General features: G+C 47.5%; 1 protein-coding gene across 6 annotated transcripts; it reads right to left on the bottom strand.

Moving 5' to 3' along the window:
- Positions 1-751: 751 nt before the first annotated feature.
- Positions 752-26,202, bottom strand: RUFY3 (RUN and FYVE domain containing 3). Of its 6 annotated transcripts, none has more exons than XM_085579447.1 (14): positions 25,893-26,202; positions 13,233-13,286; positions 9,693-9,866; positions 8,902-9,019; positions 7,362-7,463; positions 7,142-7,265; positions 6,877-6,938; positions 6,726-6,791; positions 6,554-6,623; positions 5,524-5,616; positions 5,014-5,094; positions 4,442-4,609; positions 3,643-3,740; positions 752-1,015 (listed from the first exon to the last, which is right to left on the bottom strand). In XM_085579447.1, exons 1-14 carry the CDS (start codon positions 26,185-26,187, stop codon positions 892-894), a joined length of 1,629 nt encoding a protein of 542 aa, XP_085435573.1. In that variant the 5' UTR covers positions 26,188-26,202; the 3' UTR covers positions 752-891. The 6 variants fall into 6 exon arrangements, with proteins under 6 accessions (XP_085435573.1, XP_085435572.1, XP_085435575.1 ...); XM_085579446.1 differs by having other exon boundaries at positions 819-1,035; XM_085579448.1 differs by lacking the exon at positions 752-1,015 and adding an exon at positions 1,201-3,296.
- Between the last annotated feature and the right edge of the window lie 244 nt (positions 26,203-26,446).

Raw genomic sequence — 26,446 nt, 5'->3', positions numbered from 1 at the left:
TTCTGGCACCACTTAGCATCCAACTGATGCAAAACCAGACCCATTTGCCCATGTCCTTCTAAGCTCACCCATGCACACCCAGGACCTCACACCAACTGCTGACCAAAGCCACTTTGTGCTTGTCAGAGCAGTTTTTGGAAAAAAGAAACAAAAAGCTGGGCCAGGAGGGGAAGAAAGGACAAAAACCTCTGTGCATCCAGCAATGCTCCCACAGAGTTGATCCCAGTGACCCTGCACAAGCCACAGATGGCTCAAGGCTGCAGGAGACACTCTTCTCTTTTAAGGAAAGAGATTTGTGTGTGTGCCTGACACTGCTGCAGTGATGAGGCTGCAGAGGAAGATGTGATGGCTTTTGACAAGGTCTCTGTTTGACTTTCAGCAAAACTGAGAGCAGTTTCAAGAGGGAAAAATCCATGTCGAAGTACTGTGTTAGATAAGACAACCAAAATCAACCACTGCCCTTGCTCCAGCACCTTCAGTGTTTGCTCCAGGCAGAGACTTGGCTGCTCAATCCCTGCCCAGGAGTAGCTGTTAATACTAGCTTTGGATTCCCAAGTATCACTGAATCACAGAAGGTTTGAATTGCCAAACACCTTACAGACTATCTTGTTCCATGCTGTGCCATGGGCAGGGACACCTTCCACTGGATCAGACTGCTCCAAGCCCTATCCAACCTGGCCTTGACCACTTCCAGGCACAGAGCATCTGCAACTACTCTGGGCAGCCTGTGCCAGTGTCCAAGTGATGTTACCAAGGATTTCCCTCCCTGGAGTTACACCTCGTGGCATCTAACACATGACTCCCTTCTCCATCCCCTGTTACCACCACCCTGCCTGCTCTCCCCTGGACACAGCACCGACAGCCCAGAAAAGAGGTTGGAAAAGGGTCTGTTCACCGCTGCCTGGAGAGCTCTTCCACTTCCAGCTGGAGGCTGTTGATTTTGTCCCCAAACTCCTGCTTGAAGAGCCGGTTGTCCTGCAGGGCCAGCTGCCGGTCCTTCTCTGCCTGTCGCAATCTGGATTTGAGCCACATGAACTTGTGATAAAAAACAAAAGCCATGGTGGGGAGGAAGACTGAGTTTAACCAACAAATAAAAAACCCAGTGAAAAGGTAAAGCCAAAAAAAGAGAATGGTAAAAACAATGGAAAGGAAGAAAAAAAATCCAAAGCAAAGCAAAATGTAGGTGAACCAGGCAGAAACTCTCTTTTTCAATAGTTTTATTCTATCACTACAGTTTACAGCCATTAGATGAGAAACAGAAAACATCACTTTTATCCAGATTCGAAGCAAACCTCAAGTACACAGAATTTTAAGTCCAGTTGGAGTTTAATGTACGTTACATTTCAGCTTTGCACAGGCAACTGGAACTTGCAACATAGGTTGTAGCTACTCTATTGAGAATTAGTGCATGTTCCTGGTCTCTCCCGTGGATGGACACTTGGGCTTAAGCCCCAGGCATCAGTACACTGCCACATTCCCAACTCGGGGCCTGACATCAGAAGCAGCCAGATCCTTAAATCTGACTTATTTCAGCAGAGACCTCAGCATCCATCCCCTGTTCCTAGAGCAGAACTGTGCCATGGGGCAGGGGGTTCCCACCCTAACCAGCTGTTCACACACCTGGATCAAAGCTTCCACCTTTCCCTTAGGATTACTTTTTCTCCAGGAAGTTAGGATGAGTTTCTAGTCGCAGGTTACTGAGGGGTGAGTTGATAGGTTCAAGCATGCAGTTCAGGCGTGGCAGGGAGGTTCTCAGCAGGGCTGTGCTGGAAGCCCTGAGAACAAGCCCCACAGTGGCCCACGCTCACATCCATGGGCACCAGGCTGAGCCCCGTGGATTTTTTAAAACACCAAGGTGCTCCCTTCCTGGCTTTGTCACATTTGTCACTCACCGCCCCAAGGAGCATCAGCTCATAGGTCAAAGGAGAACTGGCACCAAAGAATTACTACAGGAATCTCACCAGAGCAAAAAAACCCATATTCAACACAGAGACTCCCCAAATCCAGCCTTACAAAACAAAAAGATACCTCGAGGAGCACTTAGAAACCTAAAGCCTGTGAGAGGCCAGCACAGGGATTTCATTGATCAGAGAATGTTAGTTTTTAATAGTTCAAGCTACAGTTACTTAAGATTTTGCACCAGGATTTAAAACTGGCAATTATTTTGCCTATTAAGAGGCATTTCCAAGCTTTAGCTCTTGTTCCATTAGCAAATTCCATTTGTTTTGAGCACAGCAAACTGACAAGAAAATGCAAGAAGTGTAAAAGGCAACTCTTTCCAGCCACCAACTACTTGGACAAGTAAACGGCAAGGACCAAATTTCCATTTCCACTCCCCGCTGCTGCATACTGGGTTCCTTCTCCTTTTTTAATGTGTTTTCACTTCCTTTAAACAAAGATCAGATTATTTTTATAGAACTGGTCACTTCCCACTTTGGGAGAGACCTCCCAAAACACCTCTCCTCCACTTCCTTGGGTCGGGAAGGACCACAGGGTACATCTGGAGGGATTCCTGGCAGAGGTAGAAGCACTGCAAAGAGGAGTTTTCCACTGAACTTACCACTCTATCGTGTTATTCTAAGACACCTATAGCTACTAATTCTGGACACATGAAGTTTAAAGGAATAAGGATAAATTCCCACCCTCCCCCCAAGTCCCTAAGGCAGAATCCAGGCAGGCTGGTTACGGGAGGACCGGCGTTCCCGCAGCCGGGCCAGCATCATGCCCGCTGGGCTCGGACTGGGGCTGAACCCACAGAACAGAAGAGAACGGGGAACGGCTTGGGGCACGCACACAACTACTGTCAACAACTTCCAGGGATGCATTTCTCGTCTACTTCACAAAAGGGCAACACAGAGAAGGAGCTGGCTGTCCCGAGCTGGCCGCGGTCCCGGCTGAGCCGTGCACGCGCCGAGGGCCGCGCTGCCGCACGCGGCGACGGCAGCGGCTGGGCGCAGCCACCTCGGCCACTCCTGACGCAGTCCCGGGGTGCTCGGTGGCCAGCTCGTTGGTACTGCAACACGGTTTAAATGGCAGGGCTGGGGATTGTTATACCCGACTAGATCTCGGCAGAAAAACTCACTGGTTTTAAAAACTCAGCAAATTCCAAATCAACTTTAGGTGACAATTAACATTTTAACAGTTGCTTTTAGCAATTCTCAAGTTCTCTCCTCATAAATAAGTTCTGATGTCAGAGCTGTGAGGTGGCCAGACATAAAAATGTCTAATGATGCTTCTGGATCAGTTTGTTTGCTGCACTATTTAAGGTTTTTGCCTGTTTCACCAAATCCTTTTCACTGTATAAGTAAGTCAGAATGAGGATGATGAGAAAACAGAAAAAAATAAGAGGAGCAAGAGAAAAAGAACACATGAATTAGCAGAGTAGGTATCATCTGAAACGTTTTCAAACACAAACTTGTTCTAAAGAAAACCACCCTGCCTCCAGAAACCCTAAAATGAGAGCACCCAATGGAGTGCAATGCTCTCCTCATTAACCAAGTCCCAGAGGTGCTGCTCCCACTGCTCTCCTCAGGCAGCTCTGTCCAGCAGGGCACTGGGTCTCTCCCCTGGCCCATTCTGGATCCATGGGACACTACACTGAAGGACACACCAGTGGATCATGGTTCAAGTTTCCTGTCTTACCTTTGTTCCAGCTGTTTGATGGTGGCAGCCATCTGATTTGTTTTTTCTTCCAAGCGGCTGTTTAATTCACTCTTCTGTTTCACTCCCATGTCTGAACTCTGGGAGAAGCAGCAGTGAGGGTTTGTGTAAGGAGTAGTAAATCCCAGATAAAACCCCATAAATCATTTGGCACACTAAACAACAGGGCAAAAGGCAAAGAAGCAGGAAAAGGTGCTGGAAAAGCAAATGCCAGGTCAGTATTGCAAGGACAAATGTCTCACCGTAGAGGTGGCAGAATAATGCCACCATCCACAAAGCTTTCTGGATATGGAAAATGCATGATGCAGCACCTGCTAATACTCAATATCTTAATATAATTCAGCTGCTTTGAACAAAGGCATTGGCTCATGCAGAGCAAAAGCAACTCTTTCCTGCTGTCAAGTTGATTTTGGGATCTATTCTGAGCACTGTGTTGCTGTTTGGGAGTCTGCTTGTGTCACCACACAGGAGTTACACCAGGGGCCCTCCACACCAGACTGTGCTGGAACACAAGCTCCCACAGCTCTTTTCGTACCACTAAACCACCCAAGATGCTTTCTCCATCTCACACAAATCTCTGAACTGTGATGGACTTTTGTTCAGAAGAAATTGCATTTGTCTTTACCCTCCACCATGTTCCAGTGTTCTCACAGCAGGACAGGAATGCGCTGCACAGCCTGTGACCCTTCCACACCCAGCACCTTTCCAACAGGCAGGAGGAATAAATGCACAGCAGCTCTCACTTTTGTCTGGAATTCGCTACATTTCCTTAGCTCCCTACCTGCAACTTGAACGACAGTTCATGCTTTAGAGCCCTGAGATCATCCAGCTGCTGCCTGAGTGCCACCAGCGCATCCTGCTTTTCACAGACATCCTTCTCCAGCATCTTCATGGCCAGCTCCATCTCCTGCCGCATCCCAATCTGCGCCTCCAGCTCCTTCTCCACATCCTGGAACACAAGGAGCCCTCAGCATTTCCAGGAGGTGCCCTCATGACCCAGGGGTAACCACCCTTCCCTTCTGCCCACGCAGTCCCTACCCACGAGTGTGCTGCTGCCACGACTTCAGCGTCACACATCTGACACATGCCTTAAGGAGAGTAACTCCCCAGTTTCAGTCCAGTATCACAGCCAGGTGTGCAGCATGGCTAGCAGAGAGTCAGGGAATTCTGCATGAGCCTGTCTTTGGGATGAAGGGGTCTAAGGAAAGATTTTATTTCCTAAAGCAGATGTTATTTCCTTAATACCTTCAGGTCAGGCATTTTTCTCCCTACACATGTATCAAACAAGAGCTCAGCACGTCTGTGACCCTCTGCAGCCCTGTGGGGTGACCCCCGAGCCCCCCCTGGCCTCACCAGGCGCAGCTGAGTCTCCTCCTTCAGCTGCTTCCGTGCCTCAGTCAGTGCCTGCCCGTCAGCACTTCTGTCCTTGGTGGCCTGAGGTAACAAACAGACACAGTTCACTTGGTATTGTGTACTGCCAGCCCTCACTTGACCTCATTACTGGCTTTTCCCCAACACTTGGAATTCTGCAACAACTCAGGACAAACCAGCACAACTCCTACTTCCTGATTTGCCTGTCCCCCCCGAAGTAAGTCCCCCTCCCTCCTGTCCCCTGACACATTGCCCAGCGAGCTGTAAGCTGTGGGAGTGCCTGGCTCCGTGCAGGCTCCCTGCTCCATCCCTATGGCCAGGCAGGATTCCCTGTGGCAGGGCCCATCTGTTCTCTCTGCACAGCGCCCACCTGCCATTCCTCTAATCCCCTGTGGGGTTTGTGTGAGACACACAAGGAAATGAACTCTGCTCCAGACAAGGCATTCAGGCTAGGCCTGCCCCAGGGCTCTGCATTCACACACACACACCAACCTTACGGCTGGACTCCAGGATGTAGGAGCTTTCTTCTTTAACCCGCTCCATCTCCTCCTGCAGTGTAATGATCCTGTTGTTGGCAACTGCAAGCTAGGAACAAAACACAACAGTAACGCACCAAAAACATGCTTCACTTGTTTTTTCCTCTCTTGACCCCAGCAGATGAGGAAGATTTGGCTGGAAATGGAGGATGAGCAGCACACAGCACCCTTAGGGACAGGACACCTGGCCCAGAGGAATTTCCAGAGATGACAGCACTGCAGACTAACAGATTATTGTAAGTATATGATCAAAGGCAAAAGGAACTTCAGAAACTCCTTCTGGCTTTGTAACTCACAACTCGGGTAAGGCTCACGCACGGGAGCAGCTCAGAGACATTCCAAGCGATCAGCCACGCTATCCTGTGACAAACCCAAACAGAACTCCCAGAGCTCAGACCCAACACGTGCGTGGCTGTGACGTGTGACGTGGCTCATCACCTGCCCCCCGCCTGGCACAACGCCTGCGCTGTCACCACAGCCTCACTCTGCATATGCTGCAGGCTTCCCTTGGCAACTTCATTGCCAAATCCCAAAAACACTGCAGTCACCACTGCAGTTCACCTCCTGGTACCACACCACTGTGCAGGTAATACACCAAAAGCCAGTCATTGCATCAGGTAACACCTCCTGCCACTCATCTGCCAGGGAACTGACCCCAAAATATTTTATGACACTTATGCTATCAGCAATGAGCAGCAGACCCATGTTAAAACACAGACTGCATGAGGTTACTCATGCTCAGGGTGGACATCTCACCTATAAGGACCTTTTTTTTCCTTTACTTTTTGCAAATTTACATAAACATACAGTTGACTTCCTAGCTTGTGCTCAGTAGTGATGGCCAGTGAAATTCCTTGGCAGGTCAGCCATTTCAGTGCCATCATTTAACACCCCTCATTCTGTACATCTGAAACGAACCCCTCCTTCCCTGGTTAATCCTTAACTCCCAAAGGCCAAAGCATCTGGTGGTTTTCCATGACACTTACCTCCTCGGTCAGCTTGGTGTTGGATTTCTCCAAGGCATCCACCTTGGCCTGCAGGTTGTTTACTGTAGCACTGTTGAAGAGAAAAAACCCTACAGTCATTCCTTCACCTTTTAAAATCCTGTTTTGTCTTTTGTTCTACACGATAATAAAGAGCCAAGAGAACATGTGTTACCTTAGATGTCTATTGAGTTCTTCTACATAGTTCTTCTGGTCCAAAATAGCAGTTATCTGACCATCTCTGGAAAAAAGAAACAGGACAGCCTGGAACACCTGAACACACATTCCCAAGAGGGGAGCAGCAAGACAACTGTGTGTGCACCTACCCTTCGCTGCCTTTTGTGCTGTTCCCGTCTTTCAAGTACATGGAGAAATCGATAACTCCGACCTGGAGAAGGAAAATTTGCATTTTGCTTTAAACACTTGGTTTCTAAGGCCAAGCCACTGTTGCCAGGTGTGGAAGTTTTGAGTTAGGACATCAGCACCTGCAGCACTTCAGCAAGGGTTCACTACATCAGTTAGCTATGCAAAATTAATGCATTTTTCCAGCTTAAATGAGCAGAACAAACCCATTAAGTGAACATCCAGTACCTGGGAATCCAGGTCCTCTCCCTTCATGCAGAAGTTGGCGTCGATAACATTCAGACCTACGAGAAGGCCAGCAATGATGGCACCTTCCTCCTCCATCATCAGTGCATTGGGCTCATAAAATTCACTGTGGGAAGAGATACAGAGCAGTGAGATGGGAAAGGTGATCAGGATTTTACGAGACAGCAGAAGTGAACCTAACTGAAAAGAGTCCAGCACTCACCTGAGAAGATCCTTTCTGTTAATCAAGGCTTTCATGTACTCTGAAAGTTTCTTCTGCATCAGAGCCAGGCGAAGCCAAGCTCTTCCTCTGCCCACAGGCGTCCTACAAAGGCCAGACACAAACATTTCCAGACACTCTGCAAGGCACAGTCACCAACAGCTTTAATAACCCCACCCTACCTCAAGCTTCTGCACTTCTAAGACAGAGCTGGCACTGGTGCAGAGAAACACGAGGTATGTAAGCACAAATAGGTGCAGACCGATTAAACCAACACTGTTTGTCTCTAAACTCATGATGTTTGTGTTGCCATACTAAAAAGATATCCCTGGCTTTATCCTTGTTGGATGCTGCCACACAGATCAGCTGCTTCAGCTCATCACCTTCTGAGTCACAACCAATTCTGCCTAAGTCACAGGAATATGCACAAACCAGCACAGCTGCCCAACAGCACTCCTTGGGGTGGGACAGGCTGGATGGGAATCTGGCCAGACACTCAGAAACACCTGGCCCAGAGTTCTGTTTTCCTCAGGTGCTTCGCTCCTGAACACCCTCACAGGATGCCACGGGCTCGAGTGCCAGTCCTTCCCCTCTAACACACTGACCTCACCTGGCACGAGCAGCAGCAGCCCAAGGAAGCCATGGCCAGTACTGCCCACTCCTGCCTCACTAACAGGACCTGGCACTTCCAAAGGGTCACTCTGAACACAAGGTTTAGAAGCGCACCCTAAAACTGTACTTCCATTCATTTCCTATTACAATGCTCTGCAACAGGAACAGGTACCAGGAGCTCTGGTACAGCACTGGTCCTGTCAGCTGCTGCAGGAGCCCTGCACACACCTCCAGGAAAAGTACTTGTCTGTATGAACATGACTGAATACTAACCCAAAAGCAATTAATTGAATTTATCCACCTATCCTTTCAGCAAAAGTAACTCCATCCCTAGTCCCGATCCTCATACAAAAAGCTTCCTTACCCATTTATTCTATTCCAAGCTAAAAGCTTCTTAGTTTCTCTTACCATTAAATAGGTAAGCCTGAATGTGATGTCTTAAATTCCCACTAAACTTGTACAAGTCATATATGCTTCCTGTGGCTTTCTGCCTCCCTTCTTTAACTAAAACAATGATCTTGTCCAGCTTGGTGCCTAAGCTTTCCTCTCACAGACACTTTACCTGAAGTTATGTACAAGAAGAATTACCTACATCAGCCAGAAAACTACTTAAACTGTTATAACCTTCCTGTTCATTCCCTTCCTCTTGAGTCTGACTTCAGAAATGCTCAATAAAGGCTGTTCCCATGCCTGAGGCACAAGCAGCAAACACACTGCTGCCCATAAGCTGCCACACTCCTTACAGAGCAAGAACATATTCTCTGCTCTCCTGCTGCAGATCCTTGATGATGAGGAAGAGAGCAACGATCCATTTTTACCTGCAGAAGGTGACAGATGTATTCCTAAAGGTTCATCCTTCCTTCTCTTCTTCAGGATCCCTCACACAATAAAACCCATATTATGTACTCGTGCAACACAGGAGCGTACTTACTTCAGCCCTGGGAGATCCTTAACACTTGCTGTAATCTCTGCAGCCTCAGGAACAAGTTTTTCTACTAATTCTAGAGGTCCCCAAAATGACTTATTTTGCCCAAGAAAAGTCTTTTTGGCTAAAAAACAAAAAGAAATAAAAATGAGCCCATTAGACCTGTGCTGATATAACACATTCTCAAACAAGTGAACAAATTAGCCAAATCCTGCCAGAATGGTTCCTCTGGGACTGCTGCTGGGCAGGCACTTGGTATCCTGGAATGTCAGGATGGTTTGGGTGGGAAGAGCCCCAAAGACCACCCTCCTCTGCTTCCCATCTCCAGCGACTACCACACAAGGGCATCACCTAAAGGCCAGTCCATACTTGGCCATTTGAGCTGTGACTCAGGATTTCACAGTCAAGCACGTGCTCTGCTTTAAAAGCAGCTTCAAGGCATGAGCTGCACACAGCCCAAACCATGTGTTTAGGCAGAGCTATTAAGAAAGGAGCTCAGGGGTTGCAGTTCCTCTTCCAGCAAAGGGATGCATTGCTAAAGCACAAGGAAGTGCAGAAAAAGGAGTCACGAGCTTGCCAAAGGCCAGCTGAATCCCTGTTCACCCAGTTATACCCAAGACAACTGAACTGCTGTTTTCAACGCCGCAAAGCACCTGCAATGCCTCAGCTTCCCCCTCCAGCAGGTTTTGTGCCTTGCTTTGCCTGCCAGGGCACTGTGGTGACAGCAGTGACCGTGCTCAGCCTCTCCTGGGTCCCCTGCAGGCTGCAGAGCTCTGTCAGCGCCCAGCCCGGGTTACCTTTGAGGCCGTGCTTGAGGCAGTGCTCCATCACCACGAAGAACTGCTGCAGGGGCGCGTAGTCCGAGTCCAGCGTGCGGCCCAGGTTCAGCGCCGACTCGATGAGCCCCTTGATGCTCAGCTTGGCCATGTTCATCAGGTTCATGCGCTCGTTAGCCATGAGGTAATTGGGGTCTGCAACAAAGGAGGGAAACTGCTGGTGAGCAACAAAAGCTGGTTTTACTACAGTAAACATATCCCACCTTGCTCTTTTGTTTCCTCAGCTTTGAAGGCATTTTTGGGGCAGCGAGTTTCACAGGAGGCGCTCTGCAGGCCTTTCGTGGAGAAAAATCAGTATCAACTAGCAGTTTAGGGCCAAAGCCACAGTGGCACGGCAATAGACAACATATCATACTGAGGGTGCCTTAATACCTCAAATAACTACAGGAGCTCCCTATTTTCAAGAAGGACATTTGGAGCCTGGTGTTCAACCTGTGCTTTGCACCTTGACAACGTGTCTCTGACCATCACTTGTCCCAACTCACATCCCCAGCTACAAACTGGTAATAATCCTCCAGCTGTGGTTTGTTCTGGTTTCTTCTTCCATCTAAAGATCACCTTGGACCCCCTCACACTTAATCCAGCAATATGTGCCTCTATCCCAACTTGCATCTCTCTTCCTCAAGACTATTTTTTTAAGCTTAATATAATATGGAGCCAACTCCCACTTCCCTCTCTTGATTTAACACTGCCACTGGTTTTCACCAGTGAGGAGCTGATCTTCATGGCTCTTAACAGGTCATACTAAACCCCCAAACTCACAGGTGTCCTAGGATTACATTCTTCCTCTTCCACATTATAAACATCCAGACCTTTAGGCCTGCTAGTCACACCCAAGTTTTGAGCTGCTGTTCTCAGGTGCCAGCAGTTTCATCACAGTAAATCCCCCATTTATCCAGTGCTGCTGCCAACAGCCAGGGACCCTTGAACCAAGCTGCCGCCTCCACGAGTTAATTAACTACTCCTGACCAGAGATCTGACCTGAGGGTATCTCAGAGGCACCTTGTCAGCACCCACCAGCCAGAAAGAGAGCCAAGAGCCCAGCTAATACACCCAGAGCTGAGTGCATGTCACTGTGGGCTGGGAAAACCCAGCACAGGGAGACAAAGAGCTGGGCCAGCACCAGCATCCAAACCTGATAGCACAGCTCATTTGTTCAGTTCCTCCAAAGCAGCTCAGGATAGCACTTCTCTCATTCCCCTTCTTCTTCAGAGTGAAGCAGCAGCACGAGTCTCCTCCTCTAAATTTATTTCCATAGTTTAGAGAACTTCCAAGTACTCATTTAGGAGTACAGTGCTCAGAGCAGCACTGGACTGCAGAAAGACTGAACTTGGTGAGGTGTTTTTACTGCCTTTCAGGACTACTGCTGCCTGAGGGTGCTGGGTCTGGCTGCTCTGGAGGTACCCTGAGCACATGACATGCTCTGGATTTCCAATCCCTTTGATGACCTACAGTGTAGCTAACAGTCACCATTAGCAGGAATGGAGACTCAGAAAAAAATCAGGCACAGTACTGCCAATACAGAGACCTCATTCTCTCTCATCACATTTCCTCACTGGCCAAGGCCACTGATCTGATGAGTAGCAAGGCATCCACAGTGACTCTGCTTGGGTGGCAAACCATCCCTAACACAGAATTAAAGGAACTGTACAAGAGAACACCAAAGAAAATGCTCATTTGGCCATGGTTATGGGCTAATTCCAATAGAAAAATATTTTCACCATGTCACACTAATCCAAGGTTTCAACTTCCTTAGTCTGCTGTAAGCAACTGCACTCTGCACGTGCAGTTTATCCAAGATTCTCACCTTGCAAACCAGTTAGCTTATATAGTGTGAAACTGGATAAAATCCAGAAGGTTTTTTCCAAAAATTAAATGCTAACTAATTGGTGCTCTTGTTCTACAACTGCACCATGCACACCTTTAAAGAAGGCAGGGTAGGCAGGCAAGGCTGACTTTTACCCAGTAAAACTGTCAGGCTGGCTTAATTTAAGCTGGGACAAGTCTGATCCTGGTGTGCTCCATCTGAGCTGGTACCTTCTCCAATTTCCTTCTGCCTCTAACTGCAAAACCTCTGCCTGGGCTTCCTACACAACCCACGTCATAAACTTTAAAAAGTAAATTCCCAGCCCTTGAACTTTGCCTTTGCACAGGGTTTCAAATAAAGCAATGTCCTCTTAGGACATTCTGTTATTTAAATATTGCAGCTTCTACAGAACAGCCATCTTTTCTAACCAGCTGCTTCCATGAAGATGTTTTCAAAAGCATTTGAGAATCTTGTAATTTGTTTAAATGTTACAATCTGTACCCAGGAATCTGAAAGTCAAGAGTCAATGCAATGCAGGATCTCAAAGCTTTAAGCTGTGACTGGTCTTGGCACTCCTCATTTGGTGACAATAAATTTTATCACTCCTCACACTTACTCTAGAACAAGGAAGAAGCAACTAAAATGAAGCTAAAACTTGGATCAAAAGCAGGGAATGATGAGACACTGGAGAAGTGAACAACCCCACTGGAAAGCAATGCCAATTCATTAGCACTGCGTCATGGTTCTCCATCTTACATCAAGAACACCAACTTAAAGTAACCTAAAATTTAACACGGCTGCTTCCTTGTGGCAGAGAAACACCTCTCACCTGACAAAATAAATGCAAAACAACTTGTACAGTGTTTTATGAAAAAAAGAAGTCTCAAGCCCCTCTTTTTTCCTGAAAGCCTGCCTTGGAAAATGCTCTTCTCTGGGAAGCAGCATGGGCTGTTGTACCAGGAGAGGAGGCTGTGGGCAGCACCCCGGCACAGAACCAGCACAGCAGCTAAAGGCACCACGGTGGAAGATGAGCAGCAAGGACCATGCTCAGTGCATGAGAGCATCAGCCTTTTGTGCTGCAAACACCTGAACCCCATGCAGGAGCAGTTGTATTTCAGCCAAGTACCAACTTGCTTGACTACTTGCTACGTTGGGGATTCAACTATTTCACATCTGCGCAGTTTCTTAAAAACCAAGAAAGAAGTGCTACAAATAAGTCTGTAGTTTAGTACTTCACAAGTTCTAAAAAAAATTCACAATGCAAGTTTGAAAATAATTTTTGCCAAGCCTTGGCAAATACTGCCAGAAAATCTGAAGAATCTAGACAGAAATACTGCAGAAAATCTAAAGCTTCAGAGTGATTTCTGAAATATTTTTTAACATTCAGCTTCCATATGCTGCTGCAACCTTTTAAGCTGTGCTTCTGCCTGACTCAGGAAACTACTGTCTCTGAAAGCATTTAGGAGAAGGCTAATAGCCCTTGTTGATCTACTTCTTCTACCTCCACTTCAAGTCAAAAGAGCAAAAAAGACCACAAACATTTATTTAAGCAACACCAAGAAAATGCAGGAAAGCCACAGCTACCGGCACTGGAAAGGGAAACTAACTGCATTTTGCACTCAGGCTCAAAATAATAGTGCAGAAGCCAACGATTAGCACAAACAAGAGCTGTGAGATGTGGGTGTGGAACGCACCTTCGGAATCATCGCGCAATTGCTCCACCACATCTGTCAAATCCTCCCAAGAGTCTTTGCAAACAGCAAAAGGAAAGGAAAAGAAAGAAAAACGTCATGCAAGCCGTGATCTAAAGGAAAGATTCAAAATCAAGGTGTAAGAAAAGCATAACTGAAAGGGAGATTTGCATCATACAAGACTTAATTCATAGTGGCAAGAGATCTGCAAGTCAAAAAGGTTCATTAGTCTGCACAAAGCAACAGAGCAAAGCATTTTTCTCCCAGAGTCAGACCAGGGCAGGCTTCAGAGAAGCTGCAGAAGTTTTGTTTCTGCGTTAACACAAGCAACATTTTTGTAAAGCACATCCTAAAAAGAAAAGCAACAAAAGCATTACTTTATAAATAAACTTGTGATATTTATGCAATGTCAGCTTTTACTTCAATTTCCTCACCTCCAGCCCCAAAAAGAGCTGCTGGCAGGGACACAGCCACACATGGGAAGCAGACACGCTCAAGGAAAACACACTCTGAGTGCATTTTAAAGGTTTGGCAGAGGTTGAACTCTGTCATGGCCCTCACCCCAAATGACAGATCCCACAGAGGTGACCCAGCTGAGCCCTATATGGGTCCCAGGCTGGTGATGATCCCCTAAGGACTCAGGGGAGCACCTCTCTCCTTGGCGGGGCCAGGGAGGTCTCCTGGGAGGGGAGCAGGCAGGACAAGGAGAACTGGTTTCAGCACACCCACTAAACTGCTCCAAATACTAACACATTCCAAACCCAGCGAGCTGAGCCAGACAAACACCCCGGACTCTGGGCATTTTTCACTGCCTACTTACGCACCCGTGCTCCTCCCCAGCGCTCACCCGCCATCGGCAGAACGTCCAAAGCACGGCAAAGGCTCCGTCCCCCTTCCCCAGCCAACTGTGCTGACGATGTGAGCAAAGTCCAGAGCTGCGGGCCCTCCTCCCTCCCGCCCCGGAGCCCGCACAGAGCCGAGCCCCCTGGGCCCGCACCTGCCACTGCGCCATGGAGACCTTCACCAGCATCCCCCCGGGGCTCAGCGCTACTGCAGGAGCAACAAGGACCTTCCCCGGAGGAAACCCCTGCTGTTTCAAGGCCAAATCCCTGGTGATGCTCTCCCCCAGGTGCCACAGCGATGGCTGCTGTTGTCCCGTGCCAGGTGTTGCAGCTTCCCAAGGGCCAGGAGGACGGAGCTGTCTCTGATGCTTCCCGGGACCCCACGACTCAGACCATCCCGGAATCCCTACCTGCACACACTAAGGGAAGCCACACACCACCACTGCAAGGTCTTTTATCTAATACTGACAGGTTGGAATTTTTCCTTAACCCAAAGCATAAACAGGGAAGTACAACCAAAACAAGATTTACCAGTACCTGGGTAACAGGGACAGAGACAACTGACAGGCTTCATTTCATCTTTCTCGTTTATTTTTAACCCTTCCTTAGCAAGTAACCCACATAAAGCTCCCAGAGAAATATCAGAGTAATAAATATTTTCTTCTCTTCTAGCCATACAAGCCATAATCCCATCTTCCTACTAGCAGGAACTGCATGAATTTAAACTGATACTATGTCATTTGCATAGGTTTAGAGGCAAAAGCACAAAATTAGCATTTTCTTACCTATTTTCATTCATTCTCCATGCATCCACATGCACTTTGCATAGAGTTCATTTCTTCTTTTACCTTGTACATTTTCCCACTTGTCTGGAAATTCCACCAAGCAACACTCTTCCCACAGGAGAATTACAAAGACCTGAAACTCTATAGTTTCCATGGTTCATATGGGGTGTGAAAAACTCAATACTTTTGATTATGACAGAAAGTATTTAACTCGCTATGTAGGAAGTTCAGAAAACAGGATGACCAAGGCTTTTAAATCTCCATACCACAATTAACCCATTCCAACCAGATTCCCAGGAAGATTAGTATTATGGAACCGAATATCCCACTGGAATGAACAGTCAAGCCAGTTCTTCAGGAAGGGAATGGAGAACTTCTCTCTAATATATTAATCACGAAAATCTCATCTGTTATTTGGACAACAGAGGGGTTTGAAGTCACTCTCCTGGCTGACACAGCAGCAGCATCTCACTGAAGGAGCGGGGATACCTTCCCAAGCCAAAGAAAGCTTCTACTAGTAAACCCTGGGAGAATGGGGTAGCATCAAAATTATTTATTATTTCACGCTGCTGCTCAACATTTACTTTGTTTTTAAAGGTTGAAGTTATTAGGCTAAAATAGAGCTGGGAGTCTAAGCCTTTCTGAACCAATGAACTTCATCTCACACACAGCATCTGGATATGAAGTTCCTCCAAAGACAGATGAAATGCAATCACAGAATCACAGACTGCCTTGGGTTGGAAGAGATTTTGAAGTTCATCCCATTCAACCCCTGCCTCTGTCCCCTGCATGGGCAGGGACATCTTCCCCTATCCCAGGTTGCTCGAAGCCCCAGCCTGGCCTTGGACACTTCCTGGGATGGGGCAGCCACAGCTTCTCTGGGAAACCTGTGCCAGGGCCTCACCACCCTCACAGGGAACAGTTTGTTCCATCCTTTGTTCCAAAGGTCCTAAGTGTTCAAACAGGTCAGGACTTCTAAAATTATTTGTAAGTACAGAAATTTTAAACAAACTCATAAGGAAAGGCTCAGCCATCAGTAAAATAACCTAAAAAACCCCAAGGCATAAGTTTTGGGAAATGAAAACTAAGCTTGATACAGAAAGTCTGAAGTGATGCTGCCAGGTCAGCCCTGCTGCTGGGAAAGGCTTGGCCCAAATCTGGACAAATATTCCTTTATTACAAAAGGGGAACCTCTGGTAGCATTACTACATTTAAACTGCATTCTGATATTCCTTACCTTAGAAATACATTTAATAGTAAATAAAGAAGCCAAGGAAAAAAATTAGGTAGATGCTGTTCATGTTATGGGAGGTACATAACTAACTCTTTCAGCTTAGGTTTGCCAACACGATGGATCACTAACTGTTGACAAAGAAAAGGGATCAGCAAAGGGTTTCAGCACCATGTTCAAACACTCGGCAAGCCCAAAATCAGAGAAGCCACCAGGCAGTCTGCAGCCTGGAATGCCAGGAACCATCTACTCAGAACAGAAAACCATTTACTTTAAACCCCACTGCATAAAAATTCCATCTCTAAATATATACATAAACAGCGAGCCTTGCATACAGAAGAAAAGAGCAGTCAAAGATCTGTAACAAACCAGAAGGAAATGAAGCACAGACAATGTGGAAATTCCCAGCCCACTCTCCTTTACAGCTATGGGACAAATAAACAGCCAGAGTACATCACACAGTTTAATCCCACCCTAAATCTTATTCCTATCTCCACATGATTACCAAATAATTACCTGATTTCTCTGTGTTGCCACTATGTGCAGCTATATGGAATGTTTCTGCACAACCAGCCTGTTTTCAGAGGGAACCACGTGACTGCTATGGGAAACTTCTCATCCTATTTTAGACCTTGACAGTTTACACCAAGAAACTAAAAACCCAAACCCTTGGGGTTTTTTTCCCCATCTTTCACTTCCCAGTTCGGTTGATGCCCAAGTGGTTTCTCTGCGGCATTTGTGACTCGCCACCTCTGAGGGACATAAACCTGTCCAAACTCCCCAGTTCTGACTTCATTTAGACTGACACAGCTTAAAAGAGAAAAAAAACAACTCTTCAGAGTAATTTCTGCATTGGAGTCTGGATTACATGACCCAACTGTTATTCCCAAGATTTATGACCACAAACACACTGGAATTCATTTAATTTGCATTTACTGACTTGACATTTCTTCTATAAATCAGGTGTCCAGCTTCTTCAAATTTCTCATCTGTTTAGGGGTTTCTATCATCAGATGTGTTTTAAGTGGCTTTTTCCAAATATAGAGTCATCTCATGTAGAAGTTTTTGTCCACACCTGAAAGGTACTTGCCACTCCCAGTACAATTCAAATTTGTTTTCTAATGGGAAAGGCCCAAAGCACTGAGAAATTCCACCTCAGCCACAACTCTACTGTTCCTATTCCACACTACTAGAGAAACCCTAAACCCAAGTTAATTGCTGCCAGTTTGCAAAACAAAAGCATAACCATTAAGGTTAGCTGCTCCCCTAAATCATTTTGAGGTACAAAAAACCACGTGGACAGAAAATGGAGAAAAAAGGTCAAACCTGACTGATGATTCAATAATCAGTGCAACAGATGAATGGCCAGGAGGTTTTAAGGAGAACGTTTGCTTTTCCTGAAGAGCTCCACAACTCCTTGTCATGGCATTGTTCCTGATACAAGCACATGTCAGGAACTAAAACTTTTAAATTAGGTCAAAAAAGAAGAAAAAAATCTGACCTTAGCTTCTGCCCTATAGAAAAGATAATTTCATTTTTTGCATATTATAAATTCTAATTCAAATTTCAGCTCTTAATGCGAATAGAGTAGGATTATTAAAGAGAGGAATACTGTAATTCTTGAAAGTTCTCTCAAGTTAGCACATGTATTCCTTCTGGACACTATTACAAGGTGATCCCATGAGGACAAAAATTTCCACAGTTCTATTTTGAAGCTTCACATGATTATTCAAGATAGAAATTTAACATCCAGTAAACAGCCTAAAAAAACCCCCTATTTTGTACAACTCCTCGCCAAAGTTGAGAGCAGTGTTCAAAGCCATCCATACACATTCTGTTCAACATTCAACAGAAATAAAATCCAGGTGGTTTTTACCTCCATCCCTAAAGTTGCCTCCAAGACCGTCATACGCACTGCAAGCGAACAAGGTTAACCACCACCAAAGTCATTTAATTTTGAGGGGCCTGCAAAAGCCAGTCAGGTTCTGAGAGTCTTATTAGCATCACAGTCTGTTTAAAAAAATTAGTTCTTTCCCTATTCCAAGCAGATTTACAGTAAGCAGCAGAATCTGCTTACTTTAATATGCAGAGTTGCTTCAATCAACTGAAAAAGCGTATTAATTGCTTTCATTGTTAAATGGAGTGGCCATGCTACAGGTTATATGGAATATACACACTTGCAAGCAACTCAGTACCTGCTGCTTGCTTTTAATTTGAAGAAAAGTTTTGCTTCTCTGTTCTCAAGCTCCAGCTCTGTGCAGGACTGGAATTGCTGTGACTGGCTCTGAAGGCAGGATGGCTGCTCGAGGGCTGGGGGCACAGCAGATCACAGGGTGAAGAGAGGCCAGGGACAAAACTCTCCAGAAGCAGCCAAAGCTGAGGGACAGCAAATGGAAGGCTTCAAATCTTAATCCAACAAGCTCCTGGATTTGGTATTTACTGCAACTTGTATTTTACATGTCTTGATTTCTAAGGAAAAAACTGTCCCCCTTTGTTATGCCTTTGGAAGAATTCTGCAGTTTTTCTTTTCCTTCTTCATAATTCCCACCTTTGCACATCAGTTTTTTTATGGAGACACTGCAGGGACACAAGCCCACGCTCCTGTCCCCCTGACCTGTGCACACCCTGCAGACACAGCAAGTGCTGATACAGTAGCACCAGACCCAACACCGGGATACAGCTGTGTCAGCTTTCCTATTGTCAATGCTTTTCCTGACCTTCTCTGTTCAAAACACAACTTGCATCCAAATACACACCCCAAACAGCCAACCAGCAACCTTAATTTACCTTAAATGCATAATGATCTTCAGGAAGGTTGCTACAGTGCTGCTCTTTTGCATTTATTTTTGACATGAATAATATGGTAAAGAAATGAGCAAATGCTGTTTTCTAACCCCCTTCTGGTATTCAAAGACTGACTGTAAGTACACCTTGAAAAACACTGGAGTAAGATCAAGGAAGGTCTCTGTGTACCACACAAGAACATGGGAATTGGAAGACAACTAAATTCCTGCTCACCCAATACTCACCTCCCTGAACCCCTGGGATATGCTTCAGAGGGAATGCTAAATTTCTCCCTTTGAAACCTCTGTCTGGTGTCCCACTGTGTGTCTAAGTACTTGGCAAGGCAAATCCAAACCCAAGGGCTACAGTCACTGCAAGCAGCTGTCAAATGGAAATTAAATTATCCCTTGGAAATTTATTTTAAAGCTTAAATCCCCACCACAATTTCACTTGCCTCATTCAGCAAGACAATATTAGACACTGCTGACTTAAACAGGCAGCATCAAACAGGCCAGGTGAGACTGCTTGGTGGAGTGGCATTTCAGGAGTTACTGGAAAAGGGTCAGGCACGAGAGAGAAGCTGAGGCCTCTTTGCTCTAAAACCAAAAGGTGCATCCAGCAAGGGCACTCAGAACCTCAGCACCTGCAGAAAATTCATCACCTCTCCTTCTTCCCCACTTGTTTATTGGCAGAGCACTGCATAGATGTCCTTCGTGCTTCTAGTACTCAGAGCATTCAATCCTCGTCCCGCTATTAAACTGTTTATCAACCCAGATGACAAATCCTTTTTCCAGGGGAAAGCAGGATGTGCTACATCCCCACGTTTCAGGCTTCCAAGCCATTACAAACAGCAGCTCATCGGAGGCAAGCAGGGGCACTGTGATGGCATCGTCACCTGACAGCGGGCATCGCTGCGTAATCGCTGGGGCTTTCCAAAAACTCCCCACGACCACGCACACGCTGCGGTGCTGCCACTGTGCTCCCCCGGTACCGGCTGGCTGCTCACTAACGGAGCTATCAGCCCCGGTTTAAGGGCAAATCGTGATACAATGTTCTCGCTGAGCACGCATCCCGGTTTTCTTCCCTCCTGAGATACGCAAACCTGACACAGCTACAAAGACAATTCGTCACCAATCTGCCTCGAAGGGCTGGGTTACAAATCCGGAGGGCAATGTGAAGCAGCGATGTGCCCGCGGCTGTCCAGGCTCCGCAGGCAGGACACGAGCATGCGGAGCCGGAGGCGCCCCCTCCCCAGCGGCGCAGCGCCCGAACAAAGCCGGCCCGCGGCTCCCGGGGCACAGCCGCACCGTACCTTCGTGGGTAGGCTCGGGGTCGGGTGTCAGCGAGATGTCATCCAGCTCGCGCAAGCACAGCCACTCTCCATCCATCGACACGCGGAATTTGCAAAGATAGATGGTCTCCATGGCAGCCTGAGTGATCTTGTCTGTGGTGGGGGTTGGCATGTCGCTTTGAGGCGTCAGAGCAGACATGATGACTCAGCTGGTACAACAACAACGGGGGCAAAATAAGGACTAAAAACAAAACCTTTCTGAAGAAGAAAATCAGAAATACCTTGCGATTAAAGGACAGATTGCTCAGGATCACAGAGGCTGCTCTGGCCTTTTCATAGATCAAGCAAGGTAAAAACGCTGCTTCTTCCCGCTTAGCTCTGCCTCCCTCCTTTCCACCGCCTGCCGTCGTCTCCAGCTATGCTAGAGGCTATGGATCCTCAGCATCCACAGAAAACCTGGCTTCTCCACCAGAGGCAGCAGGGAAAAACAAGTTAAAAATATATTTTAAAAAACAACAACAACAAAAAAAAAGAGGCAGCAGAAGCAAAAAATAGTGTCTTCCTCAGGTGATGACCGCAGCGAAAAACAAAGGACGAGCGGAGAGCAGCGTCCCGGCGCGCCGAGACCCGAGCGCGGCTCCCGTCTCCCGGCGCAGCCCGGGCAGCGAGTGCCGCCGGGATTGGCTGTGCGCAGGGAGCAGGGTGGCGACCAAAATGGCTGACTAATGAGCTGAGCTGGAAACCCAGGCTCATGTGATCGCCTGCGATTCCCAGGATGCTGCCGAGACGCTGCTGATGCGGGGCCGGCAGTCAGGCGCTCCTCGGCACAGCACCTCCTGTGCCAGCGCGCTTGGGAGCGAGCGGAGCTCCGCCGCACCCCCCATCCATCGCCCCCGGAATACAAAGGAGCAGCGCCAGCGATACAAAGGCACATTTGTATTCCGCGCACATCCCTGCGTGCCACTACACGAATTCAATCGGCACCTTTGTTTCCACGGGAGGTGTGCGAGGCGCAGTCTGCGTTTTATTCGCTGTGCCACCTTCTCAGGGGGCACCTTGGAGCTAGAATTTCCCATGTACAAAACAATGTTAGGATGGATTTATTGTCTCAGGGTAACAGGAAGGGAAAATGATCTGGCTCTAAGCACTCCAGTGACTGAGGATGAAGCTCTTTCAGCGGGGCATGTGCACATGGAAGGACAATAAAGGAGAAGGCCACAAACACTGTGACCCAATCTTATAATTGAAAAATCTCCCCTGAAAATTGTGCTGCTCACATGAGGCTGACAAAGAAATCTTGTCTCTCAGCAGGAAGAGAAACAGGCTTTCAGGTTCTCAACAAGAATATAATAATAGTATTTTATAACAGCACTGCATTCCCTGTCCCTTCCTAGCTGGCTGAACCTCACCTGTGCCCCAAGCCACATGGTCCTGGCGCTGGGGGACAAGAGATCCCAGGTCACCAGACAGGCTTCTCATTCCCAGGGTCGCTATAGTGTCACCACCCACTTCCACCAATGCTATCAGGCACCAATAAATGAGCTTATCCGACTGCATTCCTGTGTGGCTCAAATATATTTGAGGAGAGCAGATGTAAAATATCCATCTGAAATGGATGGAGAGTCAGCCTTGGAGAAGGCTGTCACCAGAACAATATGTTGGTAAGAACACGTGGCCAATGTACGGGACCTTGATTACTGTCCCTGCTTTTTGTTCCCCTAAGAAATACTCAGAGGGATGTACATCTGTTTCTTGGGCATGTGAAATGTCAAAACAGAATGCTGGATACAGAATTCAGCATGCTAATGCATATAGCTTTCAGAAGAAAACAGCACCCGTCATGTACATGCCTCATAAAGCTGGGCAAGAGGATTAAGAGCTGCTATTTCTGGCTGTTGAGAGGAAGCAGCTACTTTTGGTGAAAATTTCCTGCTTAGTGCAGCACATTTTGACACAGCAACTCTTTCCCCATTAGGCCAAACCCAAGCAAGCACGAGGCAGCCTGTTCTGACAGCGATGCAAAGGGCAATTATTTCACAGAAAACAAGAATTACTTTTGTTTCTTCTCCCCAAGAGAACAGAGTTCATAAATCGTGCTGACAGCATCTTAACTCGTATATTTATACACCCTTTCAGCAGTCACAGTCTCTAGTTGCAGCATCCACACCACATCACCCCAAAGTCTAAACACAGTGAAAGTGGCCATTACAAACTGCTCAAGAACAGCTGCTGGCCCTGGCTAACCCTTGGACAGGGTCTAAACAAACGGCACACGCTCAAAACAAACCCTTTAGAATCAACAAAGCACCATAAGCTATTGCTCAAGCTATTATCCAACAGATCTCACCTACAGACAGTTTAATTTCTTTGTTTTCAAAGCAATTAGAGACACCAACAGCACTGGGTGTAACCCTGCAGCTCCCATTTCACAACGCGGGTCTTCAGCTGAACTCAGCACAGGCAAGTGCCCCGCACATCAGGATCCCAGGGAAGGTCTGCTAAAAAATCAGGAACCCTTCAACTTCCATTGGTCCGCTTTGAACATGCAGAAAGAACAGAAGCCAGTAATCCCCTTCCAGCTGAGTTCTATTTTCAGGCTCCTTTATGCAATGATCTTGCTGCAAGTACTCCACAGAGATATTTAAAGTACTAGGAAAATGTTCTTTAACTTTTACTTATTTCCAAAAATGGAAAAAAAAAAAAAACCCAAAAAAAACAAATAGGAACTGTTTAATTGATGACTTGTTACCTTTTAATCACCACCTGAAAACCACAAGACAAACCTTCTATCCCCATCCTGTGCCCCAAAGTGATAAAAGCAACAAAGCATCTCATGAAGAAACAAAAGAAACATATGAAATAAAATGTTTTCATAAAACCTTTCATACAACTGCCAGGCAACTCAAGGGTACATGATAAGGCTCCATCAGGGTTCCAGGATGGCCATGGACAGAAATCACAGATAAATGCAGAGGAGGTTGTGCAGGATGAACCTCTTTCTCCATCTCAAACCTGTCAGGCAGCCTTGACTGGTCCTACAAACCCTCCTGTGAGCTACACTTTGGCACAAGCCCTTAGAGGCTTGGGCTAGATTGCAAAACACAGCAGGGGGCTGCCAGAACATTTTTAAGATTAAGGAACTGACTGCACTGGAATTTTAAGACCAACCACCTGAACACCAAGCACTCCGTCAGCCACCAGTATATTTGGGAGCTCAGCTGTACTGCAAAGTATTTTGAGTTTCAAAGCTGAATGAATTAGACCAATCTACGCAAAGAAACCCAAACAAATTTGCAAACCACCCTCAGGACTCCAGGGAGCATCTTTGGGTGCACTTTTATTTTCAAAGCCTGTGAGCAATCTGTGCTTCCATCATGAGGAGAAAGTTTTCTCCCTCTCTAGGTACAGATTACAAAGCAAAAAGGACAAAGCCATCTCTGACATGGAATGTAATCTAAAAAGATAAAATTAGCAACACAGCATCTACATTGCAAAGTCTGCTTCTGATTGCTCTGCCAGAACAGATATGCACATTACCTCAAATACCAGCTACTCCCAACCCTGCAAACTCAAACAGGAATGGGCAAAAAGAACTTCAACAACTAAAAAAATTAGTAACAATTTCTTAATTAAGAAGTGACGCACAAATTTTACTTTCCATACTGTGAAACACGTAGATATTATTTAAGGATTGAAGTAACTCTTATAATTGAAGGAAAGGGAAGGAAAAGCCTACTTCAAGTACCATGGTATTGGGCAAGCTTTCTGCGAGAACAAGGAAAGGTCTGGGTTTTGGTTTAGTGGATTTTTAAGGACTGCCTAATCAAGTTGCTTTTATTCTGTTTTAAGGTTTTGCTGCAGGTCAGCATGTTTAAGTGCATCACCTTGCTCTTTCTGTCTGGAACCACCTGTAACAAGCAGGCAGGTGCTACTGCCATTAAGAGCTTTTGCAGTCTCCTTCCCTAAGCAACTCTGGCCTTCACCTGATGTTTGGAATCCAGTGAGAATACAACAGAATAGTTCAGGGGTTGGGTTGTAACAGGAAAAAAAAAGACTTGAAGTAAACCTCCAAAATACTGTGAAATACTGACTTTTTGGTGTAGTGGCCACTGCCTCCCTGTAACACCTAAGACTGCAACAGAACTGCTCCTGCTGCTCTGTGGGAACAAATGAAAGATGCTCTTAGAAATGTGAGAACTGGAAAAAGCCACAACAAGAGAAAAGAGATGATGGGAAAAAGGGATTTACTGACAGAGTTTGCCCCAGAAGAAACAGAGTCCAAGACACCATGCAAATAGAGGCTGATTTCTGCTCCCTCCAGACACTGCTATCACTGCATCAGTCAGCCCCTGAGTGAGCTGTGACACTGGATACTACACAGGCAGCTCCACCTCCACGGCTCACAAAAACAAGGGAACTTTTATATGCATCTTGTAAAGGGTTTTCACAAAGCTTACATGAACAATCACTGCAGAATAAAGCTGACACGGGATAAAGCATTGCTCAACTACTGAGTTTCTCCACTAAGTCCCTGAGCACAACAAATGTGCTCATCTCAATGCTTCAGTTTCCCCACATCCAGACAAGAGCGTCTCACAAAGTTTGAACAGCTAAGATGAAATATTTTTTTCTGTAAGTCTTCTACAGAAGTAGCTCAATTCCTTGCATGCACATCACAGAGTTTACTATGGGTAAAGATCTCCTGATTAGGGAAAAATTATAAGTACAACTGAAGATTTTGACAGGGGCCTGTCATTTCAAGCAAGAATTTAGCAGAGAGGGACTTGGGACATAAGTTGGTAGTCATAGACAGTCCTTAACAGAGCTCAGAGCAAAGTCAGGGCATTTCACCTCCTCTTGGCATTACAGACATGGACTTCTTACCTCACTGATTCTAGCTCTGCTGAGTAATGCCTTCAAGTACATCAGTTTCCAAAGGAGAAAAAAAAACAGATACTCAGCCCAAGCAAATCAGCTCCTGAGTGAGTGAATGCTCACCTGGGACAGGAGGTGACAAAGCAAAGGCCAAAAGCTCAGTCACACACACTCTGGCAGCAACCCAGAGGATGAAGCTGCTGGTCATTTTTAGGATGGATAGAAAAGAGATCTCTTCTATATGTACCCATGTGTGTACTTATTTGATTTTAAAACATCCCCAAGTACTTCAGAGTACTCCAGCTTCCACAAATACACCACAAGAACATCACAAAGAATCTTACAAAGGACAACGTTATTTGCCACCCAACACGCCCCACACAGCAATGCACTTCAGCCTCTTCTGGTCTCCAGCGTGCAGTGCCCTCACCACGGATTTGTTCGCCGCACCAACACCAGGAGGAAACGTGAGAGGGTGCTCCCCATCCCCTAAACTACAGCCCGCGTGTCCAGGACAGCCTGTTGGATTTCCAAGGGCGGCACCGACGCTCTTCAAAGGGCTCTCTGTGGGGCTGGTTTTGCTGAGCTGCTGGGCCAGCACGGCTCACATCCCTCCCCCGACCGCCTCCTTCCCAACCCCACCGCCCTTCCCGGCGCCGGGAGCCCCGCGGGGCAGGGGCAGCTTTGGGGCGGGCGCCCCGAGCCGGGCGCGCCCGTGGTGCGAGAGCCGCCAGCCGGCCGGGCGGAGCGCTCGGGGCACACCGCGAGGGGAGCGGCGCCCGGGGACCCCCGGCCCGCCGCCCACCCCGCCTCGAGGGAGGCTCCCGGCCCGGGAGCAGCCCCGGTGGTACTCACGGGCTCCGTCCGGCCCCGGGTAGCTCAGCACCAGCACGGGCAGCGCGGCCCCGCCGCGGGGCGCCGGGGGTCTCCACAGCCCGGGCTGCGCGGCCGCGGCGCCGCCTCCATGGCCGGGGTAGAGGAGGAAGAACGGCGGCGAGGCAGGGCGCGCCTCCTCCTCCTCCTCCGCCGCTGCCGCCGCCTCCCCGGGCTCGGGCCGCCGCTCCATGCCGGGGGACAGCTCCGCTTCGGCCCCGTCCCGGGAACTTTCCGCCAGCGGCGGCGGCGGCGCTGCCCGCTCCGCCTCCGCCATCGCCGCCCCAGCGCCCGCCCCGCCCCGGCCGGGAAGCGCCGCGGCCGCCCCCGCCCCCGGGGCTCCCCCCGCGCCGCCGGGGAGCGGCTCGCCCCGGCCGGTGACAGCCGCCCCCGCGGATGGTGCAGGGGCTCTTACCCGTCAAACAAAGCCGGGGCACCATCTCCTACCGCCTCTCGGCTTTCCCCGGGTGAGAGCTCACAGCAGCGTTTTGAGATCCCGGGACAAAAGGGGACAAAGTCCAAGCGTATTCTTTAGT

This window comes from Lonchura striata, chromosome 4, assembly GCF_050655825.1.
Source record: "Lonchura striata isolate lonStrDom1 chromosome 4, ASM5065582v1, whole genome shotgun sequence".
Classification (NCBI taxonomy): domain Eukaryota; kingdom Metazoa; phylum Chordata; class Aves; order Passeriformes; family Estrildidae; genus Lonchura; species Lonchura striata.
Note: the sequence above shows the minus strand (reverse complement) of the source record. Positions and strands in the feature narration are given on the sequence as shown.

What these genes read in the sequence shown, in the direction of transcription:
- RUFY3 (XM_085579446.1), bottom strand. Translation starts at nt 26,187, where the DNA reads ATGGCGGAGGCGGAGCGGGCAGCGCCGCCGCCGCCGCTGGCGGAAAGT. An exon ending in ATTGCGCGATGATTCCGAAG is followed by an intron (nt 9,867 to 13,232) that starts GTGCGTTCCACA and finishes CCTTTGTTGCAG; the next exon opens with ACCCCAATTACCTCATGGCT. An exon ending in ACACCAAGCTGACCGAGGAG is followed by an intron (nt 5,617 to 6,553) that starts GTAAGTGTCATG and finishes TTTTGTTCCTAG; the next exon opens with CTTGCAGTTGCCAACAACAG.